Source organism: Melopsittacus undulatus, chromosome 1 (assembly GCF_012275295.1).
Source record: "Melopsittacus undulatus isolate bMelUnd1 chromosome 1, bMelUnd1.mat.Z, whole genome shotgun sequence".
NCBI lineage: Eukaryota > Metazoa > Chordata > Aves > Psittaciformes > Psittaculidae > Melopsittacus > Melopsittacus undulatus.
Window position 1 is genome coordinate 127729271 of NC_047527.1, and position 13808 is coordinate 127743078.

Sequence of the window (13808 nt, forward strand, 5' to 3'; positions counted from 1 at the left end):
CACTCCTCACTTCGATAAATCACTAAATGCAGTGTCAGCAATATTGAAAAAAGGCAAAAAAAAAAGCCAGGAGAGGAGCATAAATCCTCTTCCTAGCAATATATACTACATAATAGAAAAAAAAAAAAGGCATTGAAGATACTGCTCCGGAAGACAGCTGATACAACTGTTCATCTTAATACCAAAGAAGCTGAGAGTCAATGACAAAGATCTTGGCACAGGCAACTTCTTAAATCTTTTACTAGTGGGGGGGAAATACAGTATTTTGTTGATCACAAGAACAACAGTTTCAAGTTATTGCCTGATCTCCTCAATAAAGCAAATATTTCAGAAAATAAGTATTTCCTCTTGTCATTGACTATAGTTTCAGGATTCATTGACCACTTTCTTTAAGCAAACAAGTAAAACTAATTCAAGCCTGGAACTCTCACTTCTAATTCAGGAACTGATCATTTAGATGTTGAAATAATATGCAGAGCAAAACATAAGTTTTCCAGTGTCTTTCAGGTAGCCATTCCATGCGCCACTATAGATTTCATAAATGTAAAGTCTAATTATGTTTAAAGCAGACATCAATGAACCTTCAGAGACAGAAATATACAAATCACCACCACAAAACAAATTAGTTGTGAAACATGAAAAAAAATCATAAAAATATGGCCTGTCTCTTCAAGCAAATTCAAATATAAAGATACATATTTGTTGCATGTAGAAAGTTTTGTTTTCTAATTGCATACCACAGAATAAGTTCAATGAGATGCATTACTTAAGTAAATATCTCACATTCTATTTTGTAAAGGCTTCTTTATAAACAGACATAGGGACCTGAAAATTAATTTTAAAGCTGCTACAGAGTAAACATTATTGGAAAGTGACTTGTGATTTTAAAACCATTTTTCTGAGCAGGAAAAGTGAAATAACCACTGAGGATCCCAAAAGACTGTTGCAAGAATTTTGTGAATCACAGGCACTTACTATGTTTAATATTTATAATGTGACAATGAACTAATGGTAGCAACTGGCTTTGTATTAAGTTAGCAAGAATGGGGAGGGGCGAAGAAAGAGAGAGAACAATAAACATCTGTGTGTGTATCAGCACAACCAGATGAAAGTGAGAATTGAAAAAATGCATGGCCAGGGCTGGAAATCACAGGATACCACAACTGTGGGAGAAATTATCTTCCCATAGATTCACTGGGCAAAAATATACACTGAATGTGCGTCAAAATTGACTCCTACTTAATACAGAATAACTTTACAGTCTAAAAAATGGGTCACTGGGAAACCATACTGAATTCATTTCTTATCAGCAGAAAGAAAGTGGTGGGTAGATTGAAATCAGAGCAAGAGCCACTTGAATTTAGTACTGTACACGGAATGCAGCTACACTGCACATACAAAATAGATGTACATAATAAACCAGTCTGGCATATCAGATTTCAAGAACTCAGATTCTATTGAACTAATTAATTTAATGAAGAAGTTCAGAATGGAGCTATTACAAAAATCCACATGTGGAAGAAGGCTGTGGAATCCAAAAAGGCACAATAACTTATGCTCAGACAGTTCTTTTTAAAAACAAGTCAGTTATCAACAGCAAGTGTCTGCTGCTCAAAGAGGCTGCTCAAAGACTGCAACTATAAAATCCCAGCTCACTGCTCCCCCCAGACCCCTTAAACCTCTAGTTTCCCATAATGTAAATGAGAGAGATGACTACTGAAAAAGCAACTAAGATTTGCAGGTTGACTTTAATAAAGAAGAAAGAAAATCTGAACAAAGTGTGAAAAAATGTATTCTTAATCTGAAGGAGGAACGTAAATTTATACGGGAAGTCTACTAATAAAGTATGAAAAAAATAATGATCATACACACATTGAAGAGATGCTACATGCTTCTAAACAATCGAGAAAAATTAATAAAGGAAGTCTAGGAAATAATTTTTTTATAAAATCATCACAGCAAAACAACAGTTTTGTTCTAGTTGAAGATTAAAACTTAATTTCATTTTTAACCCCAACTGTTTCAAAAAGATGTATGTGTTAATTTAGGCAGTCTGCACCTTTGCTGTATTGTGGGATGGAAGGCTGAGTAAAGCCTTCCTCCCTTAGACTGCCTGTGTCCCACCTCCAGTAAGCTGATGGAGCTCTCTGTCACTCAGTGTAATCACACTGAACCCAGTGAAAGCAGCTGGAGTGCTGGCTCAAATCCCATGGAGTTCATGAGTTCTGCTGACTGCCAGTAAAGCTAACTGCATGCAGTATTTCATTCCTGGTCTTCAGAAGTCTGTTTGAGTGAACAAAACAGTCATTCTGGAAAGCCATGTTTCAACCATGCCACAAAGAATTTTAATACTCAACTAACAGAATTTTGGTTTTCTTCAAACTGCTGGATAATTCAGGCTGGAAGTGACTTCAGGAGGTCTATAGTCCAAAGGCCTGCTTAAAGCAGGATCATGCATGAGATCAGGCCTGGATGCTTAGCCCCTTGAATACCTTTGAGAAGGTACAACCTCTCCAGGCAACCTGTTCACTCCTTGACTGTCCTCATGGTGAAAAAGTTTTCTGTTTTATTGTGTTGGAACTCCCCTTGGTTCAGTTTTTGCCTATTACCTCTTAGCCTTCCACCATGAACCACTGTTCTTTTCTTCCCTGCATTCACACCTTACCTTCCTTTTCATCTGCCCAACCCTTTTTTATCTCCTCACTATTACATTACCAATCAAAATCTCCGTCTTGCTTTGGCTTCCTCTTCCTCTTTTTAGTTTAAACTTATTTCCCTGGAAACCTCCTCTTCCCAATACATGTCTCCCATTTACTCTCAGCTTCATTCCAGCTTTACCAGATTATAAAGCCTCCCCATACTGCATCACATTTAACATCCACTCAGAGCATATTTTCTGCACAAATTGAAAACAGTTAAAACTTTACATTGCCAGATTCTATTAGGTTATACATTTAAGCTCTTCATCAGGAAATTTGTTTTATTAAAGATAAATCTGACAGGATTTCAGAATTTGTTCAATTAAACCTCCCTCTCTCTCCAGCAGAAAATTTTATTTTCCATTTTTCTGTGCCCTCCTTTGATATCCTGAAAGCTTTATATCATGTTATTATCCAGTAATAAATGTTACCATCTTTATCCTAGAATCTCACCCAAATTATATATTAAAATGTATGCGTGCTTATGAGCTATTTTAGTTAGATAACATATTAAGTATAATGCAACAAGTAACTTAAAAAGTTTACCCTGAAAAGCAGGCCACAAACATCAGCAATTAAAACAATACTTTGTTTGAATAAAGATCATAAATATCATATCATAGGGAATTAATACCATATGAAAGAAAATGCATCTGAATGGAAAGCAGTATTTAGCCTACAGACATTTTTTTCTCTTAATTGCACATATACATATATACATACACTTGTTTTTGTAAACATGTACTCATACCATGCCATTCGTGGTCTGTCAATACAATTCCTACTCTTTTGGAAGCACATCCAATTCATCAAAATACTTTGGAAGTCTGCAGTGAATCCAAAATAGTAGATTAATTTATCAGAATTCCATTTTCACTTTCTACATAGCAATGGTCTAGAAATTCACTACGCTTCTCTCTGGCATTTTTAGTATTTCATAAGAGAGATGTTTCTACAACTGTAAACACAAGAAAAATTAAATAACTACTGTCAAGCACCTAGTTAATTTATGTTCAAGAGAAGTAAGTTGAAATTGTTATTTGTATAACACAGGTAACCAAAAATATCTAACAATTTTTTGTTTACCATTCTTCTGTAACCACAAAACCCAAAAGCCAAACTTGATGCTGCCCCTGCCAATATTAGTATACACAAAAGGAAGGAAGATTTTGTGGTAGAAGACAACACAGAGGGTTTCACCTGACAGTAACTATTCTGAGGAGTACATCCCTAGCAGCCAGTCTGTTTCCTTGCCTCACAGCAGAGAGCAGACATTGGTTAATATGTGTGCCCATGAAAATGCAGGATACCTCCAATAAGATATTTGTCCTTCAATGAACAAGGCTTATGTCAATTTGTTGCTTTTTTTCAGGAAAAGTCATGTGGGTTCTTCATATAAAACAAAACACAGTACATAGCTCCCAACAATCATAAACAGTTTGAAGGCATTACATTTTTCTTGCAAAACATAATTGTAACTACATCAGTAAACACTTATTTAGCAAATGTGAGGGCAAGTGCACTCTCTTGTGAAAAGGTCATTGCAGAGGAAGGGCCCTTAAGAAAAGAAAAAGGAGCAAGAAAGAAAGACTCTGAGTTGCAGTCTTCTACTGAGCAGCACCATTTAAAGTTTACATGCTGGAACTAGAGTTCAAAGATACCTACCCCGAGGGCAGTAGTCCTAATGGAATTTTTTTAGAATGTTTTGTATTAGCCTGATCTTAACTACATTTCTAGATGAGTCACCCTTATTGTACGAGGATGTTTTCTTACTTCAAGACAGGTAGAAATGGGCATGCGCCACTTTGTCTGCAAACTCGACAAGTTCATACCTGCTTAACTAAAAGAAAAGCATTAAATTTACTGTTTATTAAACAAATGGTGTTAGGACTCACACTTTCATAGTGCAATTGTAAAACAGATTTGAGGAAGTAAGCAAATTAATAAGATGTTTTAAGAAAACAATCTCTAAAGATAAGTCATTAGTTTATTCATGCTGGTGAAGCATTTCTTTGTATTGCCTTGAATATGTGTGATATATATATAAATATCTAAAGTATAAAAATGTATGGATGCATGCATGTTTTTTCCTACTTCCACCTGAGTCAAGTTTAGCAAGCTGAAGGTTGTCCGTTATTATGTCTCATTAGGCCAGCAGTACCTCTATACGCTTCTATGAAACACTTGTTACTTACATAGAATTGCATTTGCAATACAGCTGACTCAGGAACAGCCTCATAATTATAATCGTATGATTAACTGTATTTTTTTCATACATCATTTAATTGCCAAACACATATTACCATAATAATTTTTGTATTTGATTTTATTAATTACAGACTTATAATTTTATATATGGACAGACAGAAATCAAGAGTATCTCAGAAATAAACAGGATAGCAAAAAAACATGTCAAAATGAACCATAAGGAATCAGTTCCTTAGCAAAAATGTCTAGAGGCCCAAGCGTAATCTTGCTATGTTAGCATAAAAATTAAAGTATTCAGGGATCTGTTGAAGTTCATAATTCAAAGCAAAAAAAATGTATTACTTGAAACCAGAAAGGAAACAGTTGGATGAATAATTTCCATCAAAACAAATATTTCAAATATTTGAAATATTTAGAATAAAACCAACAGGTTAACAGAAAAAGTTAACTGTCATTCTCTGAAGTTGAAGAAAACCAAGTTTCAATCACTAATAATAGAACACATCAATTAATATAGATTACATGAAATTTGGAATTGTACTCACGAAATTATTTAATTATTCAGCTAGTAGGAAAGGCCTAACTGAGCATGCCTTGGCTGGTAAGATGGTTGCCATTCTAGAAGGTGACCTACCCTTCTTTGAAGGTTTCCCATAGGCACAGCATGACACAGCTGACCGTAGGTATTCCTAACAACTGTAAGACTGAATGATACAACATGGGAGCATAACAGGATGATGCTCAATGGGATAAAAATATATTATGCCCTTAAATATGCTTTCCTTTAAGTGTGTCATGAACTGTGAATAAAATGCTTGCCCAATATTAATTTACATGGATCAACTGTCTGCCACAAAAATAAGTCATGTTATATCAACCTGAATATCTGGTATTTGAAATCTTTTGAGGGCACAGCACTCAAACTGCAGACTTGGGAGTGCTAACAGTATCTATTCAAAACACCATTAAAGTAATTATATAAGATAAATCTATTACAGGATGTCCTAATTAGTTATAGGGCACCCATTATACTGCTTGCTTAAATAAAGAACATGTACAGCTTCTCCTTTCTGAACTCAAGCAATGAATTAAAAAAGCAAATCTAAACTTCAATGAACTTCAGAGTTTTTCATACAGACCAAGCATAACAAAGACTACTGTGGTAAATGAAGGAAATATATTGCATTCTGCCATAGTAACAGAATATCAGATAAGTAAAGATCAAATAAGGGATCAGCATGATCTACCACTATGTAGGTCTTCATTTTTACTTTAAGCTATATAAACATTTTATCATAAACAACTGCTGCAAAAGACTCTATTTGCTTTAGTGAAAACTAAAAATGCTAACATAATGAAATACATTTACGGCCTTTTTAGCTCTAGTTATAGAAATACTTAAACTTCGTGAATGTTCCTTTCATTTGAGCAAGCTACATCCTCATTTCCTATTCAGTTATAGAGAAAGCTGCTTGGAATGGATCTTATTTTTTACATAAATTATAACGAATCTTCTTTAATAATTTAGAAGATTACTGAAGCCTTTATACAGACAGGAACATGGAAATTCATTTGCACGAAGGTTGCAGTATTGTTTCAGGTTTATATTTTTTTAATGAAACTACAGTGTATATAGTTAAATAAAATTAGCATAAAATACTATTCGAACTTTTTTTAAGTAAAATGCTTCAAAATACAACCAATCTGCTTGGTTATGTTTAAAATCTATAAAAAAGGACAGAACTGATTAAAAGAATACAAGGAGTCACCTTTATAAGGACGAGAGGGCAGCAGAGGGAGAGCACAGAAACCATTTTTCACATTGTATTTCTTTCTAGTTTCCCCACAAGAAGCATGATGAATTCTGTTTGCATAAAGTTTTTAGATATCTAATAGCTACAAAAAAATAAGTGGACAAAGTCAAGAAACTGCATTAGCTTGAAGATGTTTTTCCAGTTTAAGTTGGATCACACTTCCATTGTCAAAGCTTTTCATAAGCTTTAATAAGTAAAAAAAAAACTGTTCTGAAAATATTAACACAAGTAATTTCTAAGATTAAATATTCTAACTCAATGCAGATGAAAAATGGCTTTATAGGCCAAGAGATGCCCTTTTTGGTAATATCAGCTGAACAAATGATTCCTAAGAAATCAAGGACAGGGAGTCTCCCTTCCAATCTCCCAGCTTTCTAATGGAAAAATGAGAATCCTAAAAATTTCCAGGCTTTCCAGATATATAAATAGATTTTTTTGTATTTCAGTTTGTGTCCGTTCCCTGTTCTCTTTTGCTGAATACCACTGAGGAAAAGTCTGGCTACATCTTCTTCACTCTGTCCCATCTGGCATTTATACATACTGCTAAAATCCCCCTGAGACTTCTCCAGGCACAACAGTCCAACCTCTTGCAACATCTCCTCATCTGATAGACGCTCCATTACCTTGACCACTACCATGGCCCTTTGCTCAACTCTCTTCAGTACGATGATGTCTCTCTTGCAATTGTGAGCCTAGAACTGAACCCAGCACTCCAGATGTGATTTCACCAGTGCTGAGTGGAGGTGAAGGCTCACCTTACTCAACCTGCTGGCAATGCTCTGCCTGCATAGCCCAGGAGCTGTTGTCCTTTTTTGCCATAAGGATGCATTACCACTTCCTGTTCTATTTGTTGTCCACTAGGACCCTCCAGGGCCTTTTCTGCAGAGCTGCCTTCCAGCTGGTCAGCCCCCAGCTGTCATGGTTCTTCCCAAGTGCAAGAGTTTTCATTTCCCCTTGCTGAATTTCACAAGATCCATTTCATCCATTTCTCCAGCCTATCAAGGTCCTTCCAAATAGCAGTACAACCTCCTAGTCTATCAACTACTCTTCCTAATTTTACATCATCTACAGACTTGTGGAGGCTATGCTCTGCCCTGTAATTCAGACTATTAGTGAGGATTTTAACCAGCATTCGCCCCTGGGATAGACCACTTGTGACTAGGCTCCAGCTGAACTTTACTGTTTGAGCCTGGCAGTTTAGCCAGTTTTCAATCCAGTTCACTGTCCATTTTTCTCCTCTGTACCTCATTAGTTTGTCAGTAAGAATGTCATGGGAGATAGCGGCAAATGCCTTGCTGAACTCAAGACAAACAAAGGAAAAAGTTAACTGTATCACAGCTGAAACCAGAATAATCCAAACCAGAAGCTAAGCCAATACTGGATCTTGTAACACATGAGCCATCAAAGTCAACAGCTAACCAGTCACTCACCATGCCCTAAGAGGACACAGTTTTTGCTTTTTTTCTCTCTAAATAGGAACCACATTCTTTTTTTTTCTAGAAAGACTATTTTATTCTAAAGGATGTCCCTTTCTCTTCATCAGTTTCTGGGCTTTTATCCCTGCGTTCTTAACAAGAGTCAAGCAAGACTCCTCTGAATCAGTGCCTAAGAGTTTACAATAACCTTGAGTATGCTCATTAAACAGCATCTAAGAGTTCTTCATTTCTACACTGTTTTCAGTCTAGTCTTCATGTTAAATTCCAATGAAACCACTGTTACCATTACAGGGGAAGATCAAAAACCAGTTTAACAAAGTATTTATAAATTACTGGAGTATCTCAATATCATATAATTGCTGTATCAATTTGGGTAACAGGCTGCTGTATATAAAAGAGAGAAGAGGCATAAAGAGTTAATATTTATTTTCCAGGCTACTGCTGTAGATTAGAAAGATTCAGAATTGAACTACAGATTAAAAAAAAAAAGAATTTATTCATTATAAAACCATACAAAATTAATCTCTGTTTTGACTGTGTAATATACACAGCCTTTTCTAAGGTTCTCTATTCTAAAAGAAGTAAATGAAGGTAAATAATGCATAATATAAGTATTACAGTGATCAATCCAAAACAACTTGCCTAAGCACATTTTATTTGTCATAAAACTTTTCTCAAAGACATACAAAATTATAGCACACAAGACTCTTAATTAGGCTTAGAAATATGCACACTGAGAGCCACAAGGATGAACACATACCCTTAATAATCGATTCAGCAGCATACAGATCCCGCTTGTAGGTCACCTAAAGGACAGACAAGCCTCATTAGATTTAACACAGCAGGAAGGAATGTAAAACCAATAAAACAATGCCCTGAAGGCAATTCTTTACGTTTGAAATACCATAAACAAATGATATTGTCAATTTCTTAATTCTGGTAAAATATCACCAGAGAGTCAGAAGTTGCAAAAATTACCGGAGACTCAGAAGAAACCTTTCTCTAAATACTTAGATCTGCTTAGATCTCATTTGAAACCTAAAACTACTTTTAACCCTCTGCAGAATCATAAAAACATGCTGTTGCATCTATTTTAACACACCCATTCTATTCTATAATTTTTACTGTGAAACAGATTAATTTTTTATGGGAGTTATGATCATTAAAAAAATGACAGCTAGGGAGAAGCCTCATTATTTCAGTAATTATTCAGCAGTGCAAGACTATTACTGTTAATGAGAGTCCAATTAATCAGTGGGAGTGAGACCAGTGTAGGTTTTGTATGAGCTTTCAGAGGATTAAAACCCATCAAAATCTTCCTGAAGACATTAATCAGACCGAGTTAGATGGACAATAATAAGCTGAGTATTAACCTGGTACTTGGAAAAAACAGCTTTCATATCTGCCATCGTCATGGTGGTGGACAGGCCCAGTACTAGGCTTTGCAAATACAATGAGAGAAAACTAAAGGCAGCATCTACCCAAGACATTAACAGTCTTTGCTAGCAATGTCTTTGCAATGACATGCAGTGACATGAACTAATACAGGAATAACTCCTAAATATTTGTCTTTGCTTTTACTGTAACTTCCTTTTAAGTTAAATAAAACATTACTGGATTTTCTGTATTTGTTTCTCTAGAATCTGAATAACTTTTTTCTTTCTTTTAGAAATGGACTGAAGAGGATTCCAAAAGCTTTAGTGCTGCAAAGTAAATCTTAAATCAGACACATACCATTATGGGTATTAGCATTTTAGTCTCCAAGTAAATGCTTGTTTGATTTTAACATAAGGATTCTTGTGACCACTTTCCTTTCCATCTCATAAATTAAGCTGTGAATTGCAGTCAGAAACAGAAGAGTAAGATTACCTTTCTCATTACTCATCATTTCTCTAAGGAATTGTACTTTTTTAAGTGAATAATTAACTTGGTTCCCTACAGCTTGTCCTGCAGGAGAAGCAGCCAGAGAATGAATCTAGCCTGAGAAATCTCTGGTATCTGAGCATACTGTTGGGAAAAAATCAGTGTCTTGAATTTAAATTTAAGGATAAAGCATTATTAAGTGACCAATTTTGTTGCAAGGTTTCTTTCTAATTACCTGTTTCTAAAGGGCTTTTATACTGAACTTTCCGTAACCTGTAACTGATTACCATCTGAAAAACTTTCATGAAATAAGACTATCTAAATTCTGTGGAAAGTGGTCTCATGTACTCTAAGGTTCACAATCTCTTTCAGATGTGAAATTATTTTTAAATAGTCTTATTTTAAGAAGTCTCTTCACAAACTAGGCCCAGTCTTCAAGAAAAAAGCACAGAATAATATAGAATTATGAATGAACCTTTAAAATCACTTCTGAAATTCTGAGCAAGACATCAACAAATCCTTTCTAGCATGGTTTCCTAGAGTAATAAATCATCTGAGACCATATCAAACTATCCATATATATTTATTTCATAACCTTTTAAGCTAAATTCAGATACAAGCTCCTATAAACTGCATGAAAATAGTCATGTTGACAGACATAAAACCCCTGCTAGTTACCACAGGCGATCACCACAGGAAGAGAGAGATTCTCTACGCCTCTTAGTAAAATGCTAAATCCGATTAAAGTTTCTCTTAAAGTATGAGTATTTATAAGGTGTCTGCATTTTCTTGTGTTAAGAGGTGCTCTTGCAATTTAGATGAGATTTAGTAAAAAGGCAGGTAACCATGACAGAAACACCCTTTGGTCTCATTCTAACCATTGATTGTTTTAGTGTGCATTTGTTCTAAACAACTTTCAAGGCTAGTCAACACAATCTTATTGTTCTGAGCAGCTATACTGCTTTACCTCTAGTTTCACTAAAGTGGATTTGCATTCTAGGCTCACATCAGCCAGTAACAATTCAGATCTAGCACAGTCAACCAGGAAGAATATTTTAGCTGCCACTCTACACCAGAAAGTAAAATGTCATTCCCCACTCACAGCCCCGTGAGGTGCAAAAAGAACAGTGAAAAAAGTGCAAGCAAGAAAAATGATACACGGGAGTCCTTCCTCACTTTGCAGAAGAGGGATGTTCTACCTCATCCACTTCTATTTGTTTGGGGGGGTTTATATCACATTATTAAGCTAAATCTTTACAAACTCAAACTACCATTTAACCTTTTTCATGATCTTCTCTGACCCTTCTCTATTTATCAGCAGTTGTGCAGAGCTTGAGTCCAGATTTGACAATAATATTCTAGATGCACTTATAATCCTAAAACATCTCTTTTCTAACTGATGTTCTTATTTCTTTGTCTGTGGCTGACATGTATTTTGCCCACAGTGGAAACCTACTATCCACTGTGATACTTACATCAGTTTCAAAACCATTGCCTCCCTAGAACAATTCTCTATATATGCCCTATGCTGCTTCTGTTTCTAAAAAACACTTCTTTGGGTTTGACTGCCATAAAAAGCATACCTTTTGTTTAAACTGTTTGTCAAGCATTACTTATCAGTAGGTTATTTTTGATCAGTTATATTTTCATTTACAAATATTTAAATCTTTTTGTTGTCTACACATTTTATCAGTCAAATGTTGAATAGCATAGAGACATTAACAGTTTCTGCAGAATTGTATGTGGTGAGAATTATCTTTTGAAATATATATCAGTTATCCAATTTTTAATCTATTTAATGAGGATTAACACAATTAGATTCATCCTATTTTTAATTAATGTGCTATGTAGTAACAAGTCAAGCTTCTGCCAACCATATATTGTATCAGCACAAAATCTTGTAAAAAAGGCTTGAAGTCAATTTCACAAAATAAGTAAATGGTTGATATTCATTACATTAGTCCCTTAATGCTTTATTAATAAAGTTATGCCTGTAGTACCCTTTTGCTTTGCTGATCAATATCAAAGTCACAGGCTTCTAATTACTCAGATTCTCTCTCTTTATGTAAAACCATACATTTTCATTTTGTCTTCTTGAGCATCTAGTGCTCCAAGATTTTTTGAATATTAGTGCTGCAATCCAGAACATCACTAGGCCAAATACTAAAACTCAACACAAATCACAGAATCATAGAATCATAGAGTAATTAGGGCTGGAAAGGACCTTAAGATCATCCAGTTCCAACCCCCCTGCCATGGGCAGGGCCACCTCACACTAAACCATATCACCCAAGGCTCTGTTGAACCTGGCCTTGAACACCGCCAGGGATGGAGCATTCACAGCTTCCTTGGGAAACCCATTCAAGTGCCTCACCACCCTAACAGTAAATAATTTCTTCCTTTATCCAATCTAAACTTCCCGTTTAAGTTTCAACCCATTACCCCTTGTCCTGTCACTACAGTCCCTAATAAATAGCCCCTCTCCAGCATCCTTATAGGCCCCCTTCAGATACTGGAAGGCTGCTATGAGGTCTCCATGCAGTCTTCTTCAGGTTGAACAACCCCAACTTTCTCAGCCTGTCTTCATATGGGAGGTGCTCCAGTCCCCTGATCATCCTCATGGCCCTCTGGACTTGTTCCAACAGTTTCATGTCCTTTGTATGTTGAGGACACCAGAAATGCACACAGTACTACAAGTGAGGTCTCACAAGCGCAGATTAGAAGGGCAGGATCACTTTACTATCACACAATATGAAACCATCATCTGCTTATTTGGCAAAGGCAGAATAGTTTTAGTTAGTAAATATTTCTCTGTTTTTCTGTATAAGAAACAATCTACTATGTCTATTTAGCAAAGCCTCAAAACCGCCAGACAAGGGCTGGTTTGTTTATTTTCCTGTAGACTTCCACTTTCCACCATCTAGAAAGTTCCCAAGATTATTCAGTCTTTTCAAACTCATGTAGCTTGCCAAACATTTCAGATGCTCAAAACTGTACATTAAGCGCAAAACATAACCCTTTAACAAGCAAATACAATAAAGTTATGATCATGCATACACAAAATGAACTGCACTTTAATGAAGCATTTCCTTCTGTTATACTAAGGTATCATACAGATCTCCTTTGCATGGGGTATTTTTGTAGGATTAGAAGATAACCTATTGTTTTTAGAAATGGTGAGGATTTTTTGCACTATCAGCATTAAGTTTTAAAGGCACATCAAACCTTTAAAAAAGTTTTTACAATGCAGTTTTCATGTGAATTATACACACAGATATATATTAGACTCCAATCACATTGTGTTACATGACTTTATACTTAAGAGGATATTGCCCCAGAACTTTAAAGGTCATTTTCTTTCAAAGGTGTCAAGCACAGAGAAACAGAAAATGTGGTGTTAATAGTGTCATTCTGCTTCCTTTTTTTTGCCATCCTGATCCTAGCCATAAGTAATTATATAATAACTAAATTTATAATAGAACCTATAAATATTTATAACACTCAAATAATTTCAGTGTTCCTGTCCGCTTGTTGTCACTACAAACAACAACATTTGTTTAACTACATTTAACTACATTTCAGTTTTGTCATTTGCTTCCAGAAAGTAAACAACCTCTTGCTTTAGCATTAACCATAAATGACTTTGAAATGTTACCTTATTTCATGAGCTCCAAGCAGGGAGAGCTCAGATAGAATTATTAGAGTTAATTCAAGCAAACAGCAATGTATGGACACAAAAGTAACTTTTTCCCACAGCTTTGAGCCATTTAATGTTATATAAAGGTCGT

The 13808-nt window shown here is 35.4% G+C and overlaps 1 protein-coding gene across 5 annotated transcripts in view; it reads right to left on the reverse strand.

Annotated features, from left to right (window-relative positions):
• CRPPA (CDP-L-ribitol pyrophosphorylase A) overlaps positions 1-13808 on the reverse strand; it is a 126032-nt gene that overhangs the window by 68481 nt on the left and 43743 nt on the right. For all 5 annotated transcript variants that reach the window (XM_034069503.1, XM_031052585.2, XM_031052586.2 and 2 more), the window contains exon 5: positions 8918-8963. In XM_034069503.1, coding sequence (XP_033925394.1) covers positions 8918-8963 — 46 coding nt within the window. The remainder of the gene's footprint in view (positions 1-8917; positions 8964-13808) is intronic.